This window comes from Rhincodon typus, chromosome 14 (assembly GCF_021869965.1).
Source record: "Rhincodon typus isolate 14 chromosome 14, sRhiTyp1.1, whole genome shotgun sequence".
Taxonomy (NCBI): Eukaryota; Metazoa; Chordata; class Chondrichthyes; order Orectolobiformes; family Rhincodontidae; genus Rhincodon; species Rhincodon typus.
The window spans coordinates 20,481,857-20,500,287 of NC_063345.1; the positions used below are offsets into that span (position 1 = coordinate 20,481,857).

Below are 18,431 nucleotides of genomic sequence, written 5' to 3' on the forward strand. Positions count from 1 at the left end.
CTGTACTGTGGGTACTCTGAGAACACCTTCAGAACGTCAAATGCTACTAGCAAGTTCTCTTTTAGTCTGGAAAAAGTTGACCTCTATAGGACCTAGTTGAAATAGGATCACACAACTATGTAAGCAATATGTGCGATGTTTGAACCTGACCACCGGCACAGAGCTGACCAGAGACCAAACAACAGCTCAGTGAATGTTTTCACCGAAATACCACAACGCGGGTGTTTCAGGACATACATTGTCCATCATCAACATGTAAAGGCAGAACTACAACATGGAACAGACTGGAAAAACAAACTTGAGATTTTGTTTAGCCACTAGTGTGAGTCAAAAATAACACTAACTCCAGTGATGGCAAAAGCAAGTGCAACGCTCAAAGATGCTTTAAATATTAGCAACGGCTGAGGAAGATTGTACTGCAACAGCAGGAATGAAAAGGCTATTTATATACGGAAGATGAGAAATGAACTGTACTGTCCGTGGGACTAAATAAATTACTATGATTGCCCGGAAGTACTTGTATTAATAAATAATCTAGGCATAATTTCAATTTTGTCATTTTTATTGAATATTAAATATTAAAATTTAAATGTTTTGATACCACTTGCAAAGGTAACAACACAACAGTGTGCGTACTTATTCATCCACTACAATTTCTATTAAAACACACTGCCAGTTTATTTTACACACGATGATCCCTATGGGATGAAATTGTATCAGTTCTACGGTATTTACGGTAGTGAATAAATACAGTTGAAACAACTTCTAAAATATATAGAAAGCAAGCAAGACTGTTACATCTTCAAAGCTGTTAGAATTCAACAGCAAATAATGGTTTTCGGGCTCTCCTTTTGCTAGTCAACTAGGGTACGTTTGATACAAAAAACATATTACTAAGCAAAGAATGCTTTACATCCAAAATTAAGGACAGTACGAGTTAGAAAATATGGTATTTACCATTCAGTCTTAATACGAGCTGCAACATATTTATCGGTTAAGCAACAGCAACTATGTAAATCACATCTAACTTTATAAAAATGAACAATTCGAGTGATTTAATTTTTTTTCCCAACCACAACCATAATAGTTTCAAAACTATTTCCTGGTCAAATTCAGCACGAAATACAGCGCTGATAGAATATAAACAAAAAAAAAATCAAATTTAAAGTGAAACATATGAGAAGTCTAATTTTTGTTGTATATCTCGTCTCAAAAATTTGATTCTGTGCATTGGCCTTATACCACTATTGTGCTACCCATGGCTTCATCTTTTTATTTGTATTTAAATGACAAACCAGCAAACACTTTTGATTTATCCTGTGAAAACATCTGCTGGTAATTTTGCAAGAGATCTTGAACAGTACTGTATTTGTCATAAAATAATAATTCCAAAAGATAAAATGAAGCATGTTAAGGACAGCAAAGGGAAATAAAGGCCATAAATTGCCAAAGCCTTGCAGTTGGAAATTCCATCTGCTGCCCTCTGCTGCCACATGGCACCATCATCATGCCTTTACCCCAAATACATTCAAACTATTTCTCCTGGCTTCTAAAACACATGGAAATCACACTGCAATAGATTAAAATTTTAAATCAAAAAGCCTGTACAAGTGCAGTATACCAATATTACATTATCTTTTAATTTTGTGAAATCCAATTGCAGGATGAAAATGGGAAATGTTTTAAAGCATACTTATAAAAAGTTCAAGCCATTGTATACTTTTGATTCCAATTTGAAGATAAGGTGTTGTGACATAAATCAACCAAAGATGTCATCCCACTGAATGAACAAGTGTAGAGTCTGGCACAACAGAACGTACGTACACATGCATCTTTTAAACATCTGGACAGAAATTTGTTTGTATTAGATCATTCTTAACATTATAATAACATTAAGTCTCAAAATGACAACAAAGCAAATCATTGTTCTGGCGAATTCTTAGAAAGGCAGTGGGGCAAAATGACTTGCAAGATTTCACAATGAGGAAAAATGGAAAGTTTGTCAATTGAAAAGAATTTTATCACAGAAAGCAAATAAATGTTGAGCAAAAGATTTTGTTTTTAAAAAATGAGCAGTTGAGTAGAAGTCTCACCTTTCAATTAGGCCAACAGGCTAATTTAAAAAAAAAATTCTCTACGCAACTAAAACAAAATAAAAAAAACTTAAATCAACAGAAATATTTGACAGAACATTACAGTTACACTTTGCTGCAAGTTCCAAATAAGAGCATTTGAATATAGTCCTACAAGTCAGGGAGACTAGAAAACATTTATATTTCATAAATCATTCCAATACCAAGAGACGAACTATAAAGATTTTAAAATAAATGTTGAGGCCTAGAGTGCAGAATAGCTTTATTTTTGGTTTACATCAGGCTGACAGTATTGGTGAAAAATAAAAATGTGGATTAGCACAAAATATGGTTAACACTGTAAATCTATGAATTAAATAAAGTCATATTAATACATAATATGAACAGAAACAATCTGACAGGCTTCCAAAAATTATATAATTTGTCCTCCAAGGGTTCTTCAGTCTTTGATGAGAAGTATCCACCACAAACCACAGGAGTAAGCTAAGGTTCCAAGGAGGAATACAATCATACAGTACTTTTAACAAAGTTAATTAAGTAACACAATTAGGATTTTACTGCAAGCTGGTAATTTTTTGGGGGCCAAAACTAGAAAAACAAAATACTAAATTCTACAAGCAGCAATTCCCACGGATAGAATTAATTATGCAAGATTCTGTTATATGGAAATGCTGCCATTCAAAAAGAGCAGATTGTCAGATATATAATGCAATGACCTTCCATACAATGAAAACCATAACATACAAAGAACTTGATCCAGTGGTACCCAAGATGGATGCTCTTGCAGTCTTAATAGTACCTTTCAGGATACTTTATGAATTTCAGGACTTTCTTGATTGAAAGCTAATTTTTCATTAAACTAGTTGCCAGACAGTGCAACTCTGCAGATATTCCAAAAAGTGACCTCAAGGATGGCCCTGGTTATAGAAGTAGATTTGGTCAACTTCACCTAATCAATTTTCAATCCACATGGACAATAATGTAGAACACATTAAATACCTACTTGTTTTAAATGCCTAAGCAGATGGACGTTGTCTAGGCTTATAGATAAAAGCTGGTTCTATGCATTCTTGTATTGTAACTTATCTGACTTGTTTGGTGATGACCAAATGGTAAATTTTTCCGTACAATTAAATTGTACAAGTTCTTCAAAAGAAAATAATTCAAGAACAGCCTAGGCATTAGCTCATATCATGTAAAGCTGACGAACCATCAGTTTCTAGAACAGATTATTTGAATTTATATTAAAGAAGCTAAGAAGTTGAATTTCGAAGAAAGCTGCAAGAGTTGCATGCTGGTTTCCCCAACCTGTCCAGGAGCAACATCAGTTACCAATAAATGTGATATTAATCCCAAAGGATCATTTGGTTACATGGCTCAACACCTGAGATGACATAACAAATCACTGGTGCAACTGAAATCACTATGTAATTCTAGGGGAGAAAATACATAATTATGTGATCATTCACCTCTGGTGGAATAAAATGCTGCTGCTCTTGGATTGACAGCCATAGTAACTTTAGACCAAAGATGATAGGGTTAGCAATCTTTGCTTACACTGAGTTTATCCTGACTACAGAAGCTACAAGAACAGTTTTGTGACAAGGGCATGACTAATTCAAGGATCATGATGGATCTGGTGTGACATTTTTACATTGTACCAAGTAACAGGTTCTATCCATTTGGAACAAATCCTTGGAACAGTAGTTTTTGAGCACAAATACACAAGGACTAGATGAAAAATAGAAATTCCTAGTTTTGTACTTGTGGGATTGGAACGTCCAATTCCAGGAAAGTAAAGAAATTCACAGGACATGGATTAAATCAAGTCAACATCTAGGGAAGGTAAATAGCACTCTCATAACAGATCATCACTGGATGTATATCTAAAATGGATGAAATGGACAAAGAGCTTCTTCGCATCCAACTAATGTTGAGCACATTGAAAAGAAAAATTCAGTTCACTGAATTGGGCTGACTGGCAACAAAGTGGGCTTAAATTATGAAAAACTTTTTGAACTGTACTGCAGAGGTTGAGAGGAAGAAACTCTGTCTGTACATCAATGCATTGCACAGAGGCGTCGCCAAAGATGAACCTAATTGCTTTTATTAAGACTGAAGGTATAAATCAGCACATATACAAAACTGACCCTTGTTAATGGATGACATCAAATAAGTCCTCCTGTCAGCATTGAATGATATCATCGAAGTCTACCCTTTAAACGTCAGCAGTTCTGAAAATCATTCTCTTTTGGTTCAACAGATGGAGGAATTAAGCTACCAAAGATTGTGGAGAAGTACTCATATGTTAGATTGAGACATAGGTATTATTAGCAAAATAAAAACACACTGAAGGGGCAACATCATTTGTTCCTTTATCAACTGGTCTTATTTCTGAAGCTCATGAAGTAATGTGGCAAAGATTACATTTGTTAAATTATATTTCATTGGTCGACGAGTCCTGGATTCTCAACTTCTCATCTCCTCAAAAAAACTTTTTAAAATTTTCACATACATCAGAATTAAACAAAATAATTGGCAGAACAAAAAAACTTGGAAGAAAACTTGTTCTCTCCCTAGCAGTCACATATTTATTAAGGCTATATACAATGTTTAAAGATTCTGTGGAATCTCCTATGACAATATTACCTCTGATGATCTCAGCACAATTCTACGCACTTAAATAGTGTCCCAACGGCAATCTACAGTTATAAATTGGTCACTTGAAGCTTTTCTTCAGTTCAGCAATGTGCTTGCTACCATAGCAAAGGCACAACACTACATTTTTATAATCTCTTGAGCAGTGGCTACTTCTTTGAATTTTTTATTCCTTGTTTCAGTTGTGGGGGGCCAGGAGACTGTCCCTTCATCTGCATAGGTGCAGGTGGTGCCCGTTGCAAAGGAGGAGGTCGCATACCAGGTGGAGTTTGTGGATACATAGGCAATCCTCTTAAACCGATGTGTGGATAAGTCAGCATCGAACCAGGATTTCTTGAAGACATATACTGGTTTAAAAGTGGGTTCATTGGATATTGCTGTTGTACTGCCATATGGCTGATCTGTTGCTGCCTTCGGCTCATTAATATTTGTTGTACAGACCTTATCAGCTGTGAAAGAAGGGCAGAAGTGAGAACAAAATTTGTATGCAGGGTTCAAGCTGCAACATGATACCCCAAATTCTTTCCATAACAGCATTTCTCAGGATCCCTACACTAAAATGTTCTGATCTTACCATTGTAAGAGGAAAGTGTGGAGGACAGGCCAGATATTCTCAGGGGAATAGGCTTAGTTACTGCTAGCCACAGAACTTAATAAATGTCAGTAAAAGTTTACTTCCTAACCCTGTGACCTAGAATAGCTAAAAGGATGTCATCAGAAGTTAAGCTAGTGCAATATAACACCAAAATCTGACTAGACTGGCCTGTTCACTTTGACTTGTTCACACATTGCAGTACAAAAGTAGGTGCTGTCCGATTAAATTGAAATTAATTAGAGATGGCTATAATCCCTAAATATTAACAGCAGTTATAACATGTCCAGTTGGCCACAACTATATCAGTTACTACAGTAAAACACAGTTGCAGAAATCAAAGTAGCTTGTTTACCTCTTTATCTGCAAAGAGCCACTTTAATGGTACTGAACTCCCAAATCACCACCTAAGGAATGTTTTGGGGAACCATTATATGAAATGTTTTTCACCCACAAGGATGTACCTCATTTCAATTAGACCTTTGAAAATAAAATTGCTTAGACCTTCTAAGTGGAACCCTCAAAGCAGCCCAGTTTATCCAGATGCTCAATACTCATTTGGAGACAAATTGTTCTAGAAGAAGAAACTACTCAAATAGTCATTCCTATTCCTGCGACAGGAGAAGGCTGATTTTGCATGTGGTATAGATATTAATTTCTGGATGACATTTTCTGAAATGGAAAGGTGGATATTACCAGGAAAAACTTGAGGAGGAAGCATCAATTTGTGTAATGCACAAGTAAACAAACTGTGTTCATGAATTAAATTGTACAGTTTTTAGTTGAGTGAACTATAGTTATTAAAAAGATTTCTTAGGAGATTGGACTATTTTATAATTCTTCATTATAAAAATTAAAAACCTGACAATTTCCAGAAAATTTATAATCTTACACAGTAACTTTAGAATTTGTAACCAGTCTTAACACAGGTCTGGACAGGAAATTAATCCCTTGATACAAGTTGTACATTTTAATGACACCAACAGTAATTTGTCTGGATGTGCTCTACTAAAAATGTAATTAGTGAAGTGGCCCTGTGGAGCTCCTGAAAATTGCAATTATATCTCAAATCTCTGCTGTATTTCGGCTACATGCAGCTTTAAATGATAGTAACCCAAGTGTAACACAAGTTACCCAGAAATGGACATCAATTCGGATAATACATTTTCCGCAAACAATTAGCAATTAGAATAGAAACATGAAAATTGTATGCATCCATTCAATCAATATTCAATATAAAAACGTAAAGTCAGTGATAAAGAATACAAATATATTCCACAGGATAAAATAAACTTATGTTTATCCAACTGTTTCCAATCTAAAGTGATTGCGTTCTGGAAACTGTTAACAGAAATTTAAAAAAAAATGTTCAAACCAACCTTGGTTGAACATCAACTTTTATGGAAAGTACAATGAAGAATGTTCAATTTTAATGAAGAAATTGGCAAAGGCAGATGTGCCCCACAAAACAAACTCTTCGTTACTCAGTTAATTAATTGAATAAAGATAGCAAAATGTTTTGTTATATAGACTTTTGACACCAGTGTTTATGGAAGAAAGAAGGCTGAAATGACTATAAGATTTCTGAAGAAGGGTCCAGACCCGAAACGTCAGCTTTCCTGCTCCTCTGATGCTGCTTGGCCTGCTGTGTTCATCCAGTTTTACACCTTGTCATCTGAAATGACTACAACCTGTTCAGTGATGCTATTATATACCCCTGGTGCAGGCGGGAATTGAACCCAGGCCTCCCAGGTCAGGGGTAGGGACATTACCACTATGCCACAAAAGGAGTATAGACCTTACCATCTGCTGCTTTGAAAGGACATCATTGTACATGGCTTCTCTGCGTTTTATTTCGAGTTCTTGGCTGGCTTGTTTGCTCAGTGACACTGCCTGAACTTGCTCCTCAGTCAGGTTGGGATTCTCTTTCCACTAAAGAAAAGAAACAACTGTTAAAATGATTACCAAACTGGAAAGGGACAGTTAAAAACAACAAACACAATAAAACACACTTGCAATTAAAAGCTGATCTCAGCTTGGTTGGTTTCCTTGCAAGTGGTCAGAAATTCTGGCCGAAAACGAAGTAACTTGCCTGTTGCACGTTTGTAAAGCACGGCAAGAGAGAACAAATTTATCTGAAACTAGTTCACTTTTTACTCAATTAAACTAGCGAATGCAGAAAATTAGTTTTAGCCCTTATTGTTTTCCCAATATAACAGGCTTTAAGAAAAAAAAAGTAGCCCAAAATTGATCAGTTCAATCACTTCCTTGCAATTTCTTATCAAGTGGAGTGAGCATGACCATTCAATCAATTCTACAGTTCGCAGATAACTCCATTAGGAGGCAAAATAAATGGCGTAATAGGAACAAGAATTTAAACCAGACATAATGGAGTTAAGGTAACAATCAGATTAGCCATAATACGAATGGTAGTTCAGGGTCAATGAGCAGAATTGCCTACTCCTCTTGCTGATGCTCTTATGGAGAGTGATAATACTATGGTATATGGAATTTTATGTGGAGCAATGTAAAAAGATCCAGGTTAGATCAGATATTTTCTTAATTGGAAAGAGACCAAGAGCTGCGGAGGTCCCAATGGAGTTGGGTACCAATGTAGATAAATCAATAAGAGCAAGCAAAGGGGTAAAAAGTAATCATAATGAGTAATAGAATATTTGACTTTATCTCAGGAAGACTGAAATTAACGAGGAAGTAATGCTCTAGTTATATAGAGTGATCAAACTCTATTCAAAGTACTGTGTTGCAGGAAAGATAAACCTACTTTGAAAGTGATATAGTTTACCAGGATGACACCAAGCTTAAAGGGGTTAGCTTATGAGGGAAGGTTGCATAACGACTGATCATAAGCCCCTGAATTTAGAAGATTGATTGCTAATAGAAAAATTTAAAATGTTAAAGGGTTTTAAATACAAAGGATAGAGACAGATAAACCATTTCCCCGATAGGACACATGAACAAGACAGCACGATCTTTAAATCGTAGTAAAGCTATTTAGAAGAAAGAATTAGGAAAATACTGGCTCTCAAAATATAATGGAAATCTTCAGACTTGACAGGCTGAATTTTCTAATTCTGTTCTTGTGTCTACTGAGGCTTAAACAGGGTTAATTTGTCATAATTATACGTAAAGACAATCCTTTGTATTTTATGCTTTCCTCAAGGTGTTGAGATTAAAAACTATTCTGATCAACCACTAACTTCCAAACTAACACAAACAGAATTGGGTCTAGATCACAGCTAATTAAATAATAAACCAGCTCAATTTTGTTTTGTCCAACAACGAAAAGAATAAAGACAAGCTAACTTCACCTCCTTTTCATGGAAAATACTGGGTTAGCATTCTCGGCCAAACCGATGCAGTCCCTTCAAATTCCACTGAAGACTTAGAAACCTAGACTGAAAGCGTGGCATGATGAGAGGCAGTCTAAGTGATGCGCATGACACATGCTTTCTAGAGTAGGTAAAAAATTAAACCAGGACAGATTTTTCTAAAGAATTCTTTCAAAGGAAAAGCTTAGTTTGTCTTTCAGGTGTGAAGAACATTCCATGAAAGAGGAGGAGCTAACTTTTATTCCAACTGAAAGGGTTCTTAAATAGTTACTCTGCACTTTCCTCAATTTACATCAAAAAAACTAAGAAGATATTTTCCATTCAAGATTGAGGGTGTCTGTATTACAGTCCTTCAGTATTCAGTGAGTAATAGTAATCATTTTTTTAACCTTGACAGGAAGTCAGCCAAATATCTTTTATTTTGACCAAAACCATGCCTGAACAATCAGCCTGCTCTAAAACAGGCAGCACAACAGCCAAGATTAACAGTATTAAAATGGGGAATTATTTGGTTTTTAATTAAACATTTTTATAACCTTTTCTGTTTCATGTTCCAAAGCACTTACAAAAAGCTCCAACATGCAGCAATTTTTGAGTGTTAGATCAATGCTACGTTATAGACCACAAAATAATGCATATAAAAGAACAGCTTTGATGGTGAGAAAATATGTAAGGCTACTAAAAGATCAACTTGATAGCAGCAACAAAACGCAAATTTATTTGAACAGTCTACTGCTACTTAGAATAAATTACTCTTTTTCCTTCAAGGGATGAATACTCAAATGTCTTACCACTTGTGCAATTAGGTCTTCAAGCGCCTCTGCTCTCACTCCTGCTATACTGGTACTGGCTTCAACGACCTTTTCCCTGCCTTGATTGATAAGATCCTTTTTTAAAAAAAAGGAAAAATCTCAAGTGAAAAGGAATACAGTCAAAATCACAAATATATACAATATACTTATATTTTACTTGCAATAAATTAAACTTAACCATTGTATGTGAAGAAAAAAAAAAGTGTAATCCTTGCAATCATGTCATGCTCTAAGCATGAACCAAACTGACAGATTAGAATCATTGAGCTGGACAGCATGGAAACAGACCCTTCGATTTAACGCATCCATGCCTACTAGATATTCTAAATAAATCTAGTTCCATTTGCCAGCATTTGGCCCATATCCTTCTAAAACCTTCTTATTCATATACCCATCCAGATGCCTTTTAAATGTTGTCATTGTACCAGCCTCCACCACTTCCTCAGGCAGCTCATTCCATACATGTACCATCCTCTGCGTGAAAAAAGTTGAACCTTAGGTCCCTTTTAAAGCTTTGCCCTCTCACCTTAAACCTATATATTCTGTAGTTTTGGACTCCCCCACCCTGGGGAAAAGACCTTGCCTATTTACCCTATCCACGCCCCTCATGATTTTATAAACCTCTACTTCACTCCTCAGCCTCCGATGCTCACGGGAAAATAGCTCCAGCCTATTCAGCCTCTCCCTATAGCTCAAACCCTCCAACCCTGGCAACAACCTTGTAAATTTTTTCTGAACCCTTTGAAGTTTCACAACATCCTTCCTAGGGCAGGGAGGACAGAATTGTATGCAGCATTCAAAAATGGCCTAACCAATGTCCTATACACGTGCAACATGACCTCCCAACTCCTAAAGTCGATGCGCTGGGCATTTTAAAAAAAATTATTCTTCACTGATCAAAATCTATTGTTTGTGGATCCTTGAACTCCCTCCTAACAGAACTGTGGGAGTGCCAATCACCTAACGCACCTTCAAAATTAAACTGTCACTGCCGTCAGTCATGAAATTATACTGACTGTGTAATTACGACTGTAAGGGAGCAAACCTCACAGAAGGCAAAATGACAGCATTATGATTGATCTCAACGTTGTTGAGTTTTTGGAGCAGGGATGGAAGGAAAATCAAGTCACCCGGGAATCTCACACCAAATCACAACATCTATGAGTAGAATCAAACATAACTGCAATGCTACATCTTTCTATACTGAATACTAAAGTTACCAAAGCAAAAAACAAAAGAAATTTAAGAAACAGCATCATCTCTGGGTTAGTTGTATAAATGGAGTTAAGTTTATGCAACATGACAACTGGAAACAAGTGCTCTTCCACTTAGAATTGACAGAGGTATAACACTACAATATTATATCATATTAGAACATATTAATCTTAGAGTGCTTTAACCTCAAATAGCCAACCTAATTACCATTAAGGTATTGAGATCACTAGTTAAGATGTAGATCAAATTACCCACCTCCAGCTGTTGATTACTCATTGTGGACAAAGTTGCTATGTTGAAAGGAAAATGTGCAGCCTGCAAGCCGAAATTGACAGCAGGGAAATTAATCCCACTTGCGACGTTAGTCCGCAAGGAGAGACCCTGGAAGGAGTTTAAAAAAAAAGCCATGGTTTTCATTCTGAAATCCACCACTAGCATGAAAAGTTTAAAGCAAGTCAAGTTTATATTTGGTAACAAAACGGTTTCCTCCATATTTTTCAATAAAGTAGCCAATATTTTTCAATAAAGTAAACTAACCAAACAAAAGCCAAGTTCAAATCACTTCAAAATAGAGACAAGAAAATTAAAATGTTCAAGCTTAAAAACTTTACATCTGCAATAACAATTACATTTTGGCTTCATGATTAAATACTGTTTAGATTAATTGTGACAAGAAACTAAACGTTTCTATACATATTAATCCAATTTTTCTATCAATGCAAGGACGATTTATTTCTGCTTTTAAATTTGCACAGAACTGTTACTTTAGGCTAGATATATACTATTCTCTTCTGGAATTTATATGTTACATGTTACCATTCGGTTCACGTTCCTTACTTTCTTTTCCGCTTCATACTCAGCCCATGCTGCTTTTCTGTCCTCCTCACTTAGCTCTTCCTCCTCCTTGTGGTCCAGGAGAGAGTCATGCTCGTGGTAGCCCACAATGAAATCTTTCTGGTTTTGAAGTATCTCTGCTAAAATGTGATCCTATTTTTTAAAAAAAATGCAACCATTATAGCCCAGAAAGCAATGCTAGCAATAATTAGAATATTTTGCTTAAAAAAAAAACTCAATCCAGCACTTATGGCCAATTTCAAGATGGTAGTCTACTGTTATAGTAACAAACAGCTCATTCATGTTTAAATTGCTCTCTCCAAAAGAAAATGGAGGAGCCGAGTTCAACAATTTTATAATCCTATAGATAAAGTACGTAGGTGGTAAGGTGCATCACATTTTTGAACGTATCTTCTTAAAACAGTCAGCCAGTCAACTCTGGGAGAACTGTGTCATACTATTTTCTATAATTCCACATCTTCCAAACTTAAAAAGTATTTCATGAATTATCCTGAAAATTTAAGGCACTGAATTTGATTAAAATAAATTTAAGAGTTAATACAATGACTTGGAACTCGAAAAACCAGTCAGCAAAGATTCAACAGTTATTTAAGACAATGGTTACTAACTCAGTCTGGAAAACATCTCACTTTATTTAAAAAGTTCAAGCAGACACTCAGCACACTCACACAAGACTGAGAGTATCAACTTTGTTCACTAACCCTTTTGTGTGGTTCTCTGACAAACACTAATTATAAAAGCCAAAGGGACACCATTTACGTGTTCTCTTCATCAACCTTTTCTGTTACTTAATCAAAAGGTTTCATTAGATTAGTACAGCACAATCTGCTTTTCACAAATTTGGGCTGACTCTCCTTAACTGACACAAGCCTTTCAGTAATTCTTCAAAGATGCATCAACAATTTAAAGACATTAGTATTAGATATATTATCATAGTCAGAATAACTACCAGTTTTACACTTCTAAAATATCATTTGACTATTATCTAGCTGCAGCACACTTAATTACCACAAACTGATTTTTGATTGAATGATTTACCTGTAAATCTAAATAAAGATGCAAGTAACATAGATGCATTCTTACAGATTATTTGCAAGACCAGTCTTAAGGCAAATTGTGGGAGAAAAATTTACTTAATGGACATGCACTAGATGATGCCGAAAACAAAAGTCAAACCTTTTTCAGATTATTTGTCTTTAACTTTCCTGCCTTGCAAATGGAAATCTATTTAGTTAGAAACCAGTACTTGCATAGACAATTTATGTTCAATTCCTGGAACCGTTACTTTCTGTACACCTAAATAAAACCGTTGTCCTTTGTACGTAGCAGCCACAGGTCCCAAATTAGTTGTTCAAACTAGTGCAAATGAAAATTGCACTTACCAATAATTCTACCTTAAAGGTTTGTCAAACAGGTTTTTACAGTAACTTTTACAGTAACTAACGAGTGAGAAGGTCACAGAAGTCATACTGTGGAAACGTGGATATGGTATCCAGCTTAAGTAGTGAATAAAGTATTTCATATTTTCAAATAAAACCAACTTTTCACCCATTTGATGATTCAAATGGAATTTGCTAGAAAAAAAACCCACTTGCTTGTGTGGTAACTACACATACAGGTAAAGTGGTTTCTTCCTAACAACTGCCAAAAATACCTTTGTAAGCAATGCAAGATTATGGAATACAATGTCTCAGAATGCAATACACACATATTCAGGTAATACAGTCATTGAAATCCTTTATTCATTCACAGGATGAAGGTATCGCTGGCTAGGCAACATTTATTGCCCATCCCCAATTGCCCAGAGGGCAGTTAAGAGTCAACTACATTGCTGTGGGTCTGGAGTCACCAGGCCAGGTAAGGATGGCAGTTTCCTTCCCTGAAGAACATTAGTGAACCAGATGGGTTTTTCCTGACAATCGGCAATGGATTCATGGCCATCATTAGACTCTTAATTCCAGATATTTACTGAACTCAAATTCCACCATCTGTCATGGCGGGATTCGAACTTGGATCCCTAGAACATTATCTGGGTCTCTGGATCAACAGTCCAGCGATAGGACTACTAGGCCATCACCTCCCCCTATGGTGCAGATTACGTCCAACTGTGCTTGACGGCGTTTCTTTGTCTAAGCTTTATTGCTCATTTAATGGATGGAAGTGATGAAAAGGGAAAGCCCCTTCAAATATAAATACAATTCCTAATTTCCAGAACAAGACGACACTGAAATGCAAATTCTTCAAAGCGGGAAAAGGGCTCACTACTTACAAATCCTTTCCCACAATGTAATAAAAGGAAAAAAACAGTTCAGGTTACATCTTTTTGTTTTATTCTCGTCTGTGGGTTGAACTGTGAAAAGGATTGTTCTACAACAAAGGATTTAAAAGAGGAACTGAATTTCCTCCTTAGAGGACGATCAAAGACTTGGGAAAAAGGAACCCTGTCCATCAAGCCCCAAGGACTGGTGCCATTGAATAACTTCCCCCCAGTATTTGGGTACAAGTCAAAAGGAAGCAAGTGCAGTCATGTCAGCAAGCAATTATGTTACTTATCATATTAAAGTACTGACAGACAGCAAACATGAAGTAAAAGACATTTAATATTATTTACTTTAAGTGTTTATACAGTTAAAATCATTAATTTCTATCTCAAATCTTTTTAGTTTGAAAACTTTTCCTAAAATTGGGAGTAATCCAGCACTTGGTAAAATAAATTAGCTTCACAGGGTCAGTGAGGGATTTAGCAGCAATTATGAAATTTGTACACCACTAAAAAAAGCCCAAGTTTCATGTATTCAGAAGCTTTCCAAGGATTTAAAAAAATCAGATAGTGAAAGTTTCCACCACTTCATAAGATTTTCTGTGTTGATGCAAGACTGGGATTGGGGGATTATGGTGGTGGTGGCTGTTCCTCAATAGCACCTGGAGAAACAGAGACATTAAAGTCATCTTCAGGATTATCATTATTCAGAACATTTGTAGAAGTTGATAGCTTCATAGGAATAAGGTCAATGCTGACAATTTTATCACTACCTCCATAGAATCTGGGTTGATATGCTAATAACAAACATTCTTGAATTCTGTACACCAGCCAAGAACACAGGTTGCAAAATTGGAAATCCATACTTCATATACACAGCTTTTTGATTAGAAGTGGACAAAATTGGTCATTACCAATAGCATAAACGGAGTGATAGTACATTTGCAGCCATTTTGTATAATGGTCAAAATTTATGCATGGATCAAAATTTAACTTTTATTTAATTTCCTTGGCTAACAGTGCTGGCAACAAGAAACTCAATACAAGTAGTACAGTACTATGCAAATAAGTAATGAGGAGTGTAAAGGAATTTTTGATAGCTCTCCCTTATTTCAGTGAGTAGGTTAAGACTGCTCACTATCACTTTGGAAAGTTTCACATTTTTTGTATTCACTCACAGGACCTAGACATGGCTGGCAGGACTGCCCGCATTCTAGCTGGTTCCAGTCTTATTACTAATCAGAGCAAGTGAAGAGTAATTTCATACTTAAAAAAACATAGAAAAATATTTCAAAAGCTTCTTGGAATAAAGTTTTTGAATTGAGAACCAGGACTAATCAAATGGCCTAATTGTAAACCTGACTCTCAAAAGAGACACCGGCACAAATCAAATTATCTCTTGGTCTCCAAGCAATCTAGGGCTTTGCCACCAACTCCTCAGAAACTGGATTTCATTCCTAAATGGAATCCATCTGCTCTTCTTCAGGATAATGTTTTTTGAATTTAGTGTAAAGCTGAGACAAATGCTCTGGATCATACTTCTAACTTCCAGAACTGCTACTTTGATGGGTATTATAATAGAAGACGAAGTCAGAAATGTCAACCGATTGCAGTGTAGCACATAGTTAATCCACTGCAAGAATGATCAATCACAGAATCATTATGGTGCAGGTAGTGGCCATTCGGTAACACTGCGTGTTCATTGATTCTATTGACTACTGCCAATCTTCTGTGTTTTCCCGATATCCCTGAACATAATTTCTATCCAAATAATCATCCAATACCCTCTTGAATGCCTCAAACCAGCCTCTACCACATTTCCAGGCAGTGCATTTGATACATTAACTACGTGCTGTGAACAAGTTCTTTTTCTCATATCCTGCTTTGTTTGCACATCACTTTAGCAAAGCTCTGTACTTTTGATCGAGGAAAATGAGCGTTTTAGATAGCAATTTTCAAATAAAGGTTAAGGAGTAAAATATGTTGACCAACCAGTCAAACAGCCTCCTTCTGTGCTGTAAATTTTCTGTGCTCTGTACAAACATATACATTTAAAGTAATTTTGAGAGTCTGGATTTCAAAATGGTGACAGTTGGATGTTAGTTACTTTTTTTTGAAGACTTTTTAAACAAATAACAGTGTCATTTTGTTCTTCATGGAAGACTTATAAACCGAGCACAGTACTAACAAACAGTGTAAACATCAAGGGCCATTAGCTTGGTTTTTAGTTTAGAATAATTAAGTGGAATTGATTTTAGCTTAGGGAACCCAGAGAGTGAGGTTTTTGAGCAGCTTGAAGACCTGACTTGGGGGCAGAACAACAATATGTTTTCTCTCCTAGAAAGGAGCATAGAATAGTTCAGGGAAAAATTTCTGCGAAGGTAAATTATGTTTGTGAAACTCCTAAACCAGAGTGTTTGGCTAGAAATTTGCAGATTGTTTAAAGACTGAGAAAGTCCAGGCTTTCAGCTTCGTAAGCATGCATGCAGGAAAACTTCACAGTTTACAATAAAGAACTGGGAAGGACTGGATAAACCGATCAAATATTTGAAATAGAAGGGTAATCTCTCAATATAATTTTCTGTAAAGTGGTGTTGGAAAACTCGGTGAAAACTTTGTTGTGCTGGCAGTTTAAGATCTTTCTACATTTTGCTGTGTATTGTGATAGCTTGTTCTGTTTTGTATAGTTTTGCTCTTCATCAATAAATTACTGCTTTATTGTTAAAGAAAATATGCAGCCTTGCATACAAAGGTTTCATGAATGCTTTTTATGCTTATGAATGACCACATTAAATTAAAAATCCATCAAGCCAAATTAAATTCTGCAATTGGACTTGTCCAGTAGTAAACTAATTTTCATTTGAAAAAATCTTGTAGTTTCCTCTTTAACAAGATACCTGGTCTTCAAGAGGCATTTTAAACTTTGATTTCATGCTAGCCAGAGCAAGCATCTGGGGTCTTGTCCATTCCTGTTTCTAGCTGACCATTCAGCCCCTCAAGCCTATTTCGTTATTCAAAGAGATCAAGTTTGATCTGTGGCCTAACTCCATATACCTGCCTTTAGCCAATATCCCTCAATATCTTTGATTAAAAAAAAGATTTCAAATTCACAACTAATTCAGCATCCACCGCTGTTTGTGGAAGAGAATTCCAAATATCCATTGCCCTTTTTTCAATATGTAAAAGTGTTTCTCAATGGCTCTCCTAAATAGTCTGACCTGAATTCTCAGGATATGACCTTTCATTGTAAAATTCCCATCCAGTGGAAATAGCTTATCTTTATCAACCCTCTCTTTTCCTGTTAAAATCTAGAAGGCTTTGATTAGATCACCCTGTAACTTTCTAAATTTTACAGAAAACAGGACTAATTTGTTTAATCTCTCTTCATAGCAACCCCTTCCGAAGTTCTGTTGCCCAGATCTGCTTACAGTATTCCAAGTGGGTTCTAACCAGGGTTTCGAATAACTGCAGCATAACTTCCGTATCCTTGTGTTCTCGTCTTCTGGATATAAAGGCAAGCATTCATTATTTTCTGCATCTGTTTGTGACATTTTAAAGATCTGTATATCTGAACCCACCAATTCTCTTTGAACATTGCCTGTATTTAACTTCGTACCATTCAGAAAGTGTCTTGGCCTACCACTTTTTGTGCAAAATGGATAATCTCTCACTTTCTTACAATGATCTCCATCTGCCACATTTTTGCCTATTCACAGAGCATAAAATAACAGGGACATTGATAGACTGTCATTTACATGGTCTACAATACCGCCTAACTTGTGTCATCAGCAACTCTCCGTTCCAATAACTTAGTACTACTTCCCTTGTCACTGTAATTTTCTTGACTTTCTCCTACCCTTTCAACTCCTGATTTATAGCTACTTCTGAGATGTCACACCCATCCTTTCTAGTGAAGACCAACAAAACGGGGGCGGCACGGTGGCTCAGTGGTTAGCACTGCTGCCTCACAGCGCCAGGCATCCAGGTTCAATTCCACTCTTGGGCGACTGTCTGTGTGGAGTTTGCACATTCTCCCCATGTCTGTGTGGGTTTCCTCTGGGTGCTCCGGTTTCCTCCCACAGTCCAAAGATGTGCAGGCTAGGTGAACTGGCCACGTTAAATTGTCAGTAGTGTTCAGAGATGTGTAGATTAGGTGGGTTATAGGGGTGGGATGCTCTGAGGGTCGGTGTGGACTTGTTGAGCCGAAGGGCCTGTTTCCACACTGTAGGGATTCTATGATTCATTGATCTATGAAAACATCTGTTCAACTTGTCTGCCACGTCTTTATCCTCCATCATTAATTCCCAGACTCATTTTTTTTTTTAAAAGGACCAACATATATGTTGTAAACCTGGCTTTTTCAAATATCTGAAACTTTTCCTGTTTGTTGACATTTTTGGCTAATTTTCTGCTGTACTAACTTTATGTTTTATTTTAAGTAATTCTTTACTGTTTATTATATTCTGGCCAATTTTAAGACCTGCCATCTATCTTTGCAATCATATTGATCTCTTTGATATCTATAAGTTTGATAATATCTTTGCCTTTTCAGTTAACCATATATGGCTGAGTCAACCCTTAGAATTTTTTGACAAC

At 36.2% G+C, this 18,431-nt stretch overlaps 1 protein-coding gene across 1 annotated transcript in view; it reads right to left on the reverse strand.

Annotated features, from left to right (window-relative positions):
* Nucleotides 1-544: 544 nt before the first annotated feature.
* Nucleotides 545-18,431, reverse strand: part of atrx (ATRX chromatin remodeler) — a 121,044-nt gene continuing 103,157 nt past the window's right edge. Inside the window, exons 21-25 of the mRNA XM_048605283.1 lie at nucleotides 11,558-11,707; nucleotides 10,976-11,101; nucleotides 9,485-9,580; nucleotides 7,147-7,275; nucleotides 545-5,200 (exon numbers count right to left, since the gene is read on the reverse strand). Coding sequence (XP_048461240.1) covers nucleotides 4,901-5,200; nucleotides 7,147-7,275; nucleotides 9,485-9,580; nucleotides 10,976-11,101; nucleotides 11,558-11,707 — 801 coding nt within the window. The 3' untranslated portion in view covers nucleotides 545-4,900. The remainder of the gene's footprint in view (nucleotides 5,201-7,146; nucleotides 7,276-9,484; nucleotides 9,581-10,975; nucleotides 11,102-11,557; nucleotides 11,708-18,431) is intronic.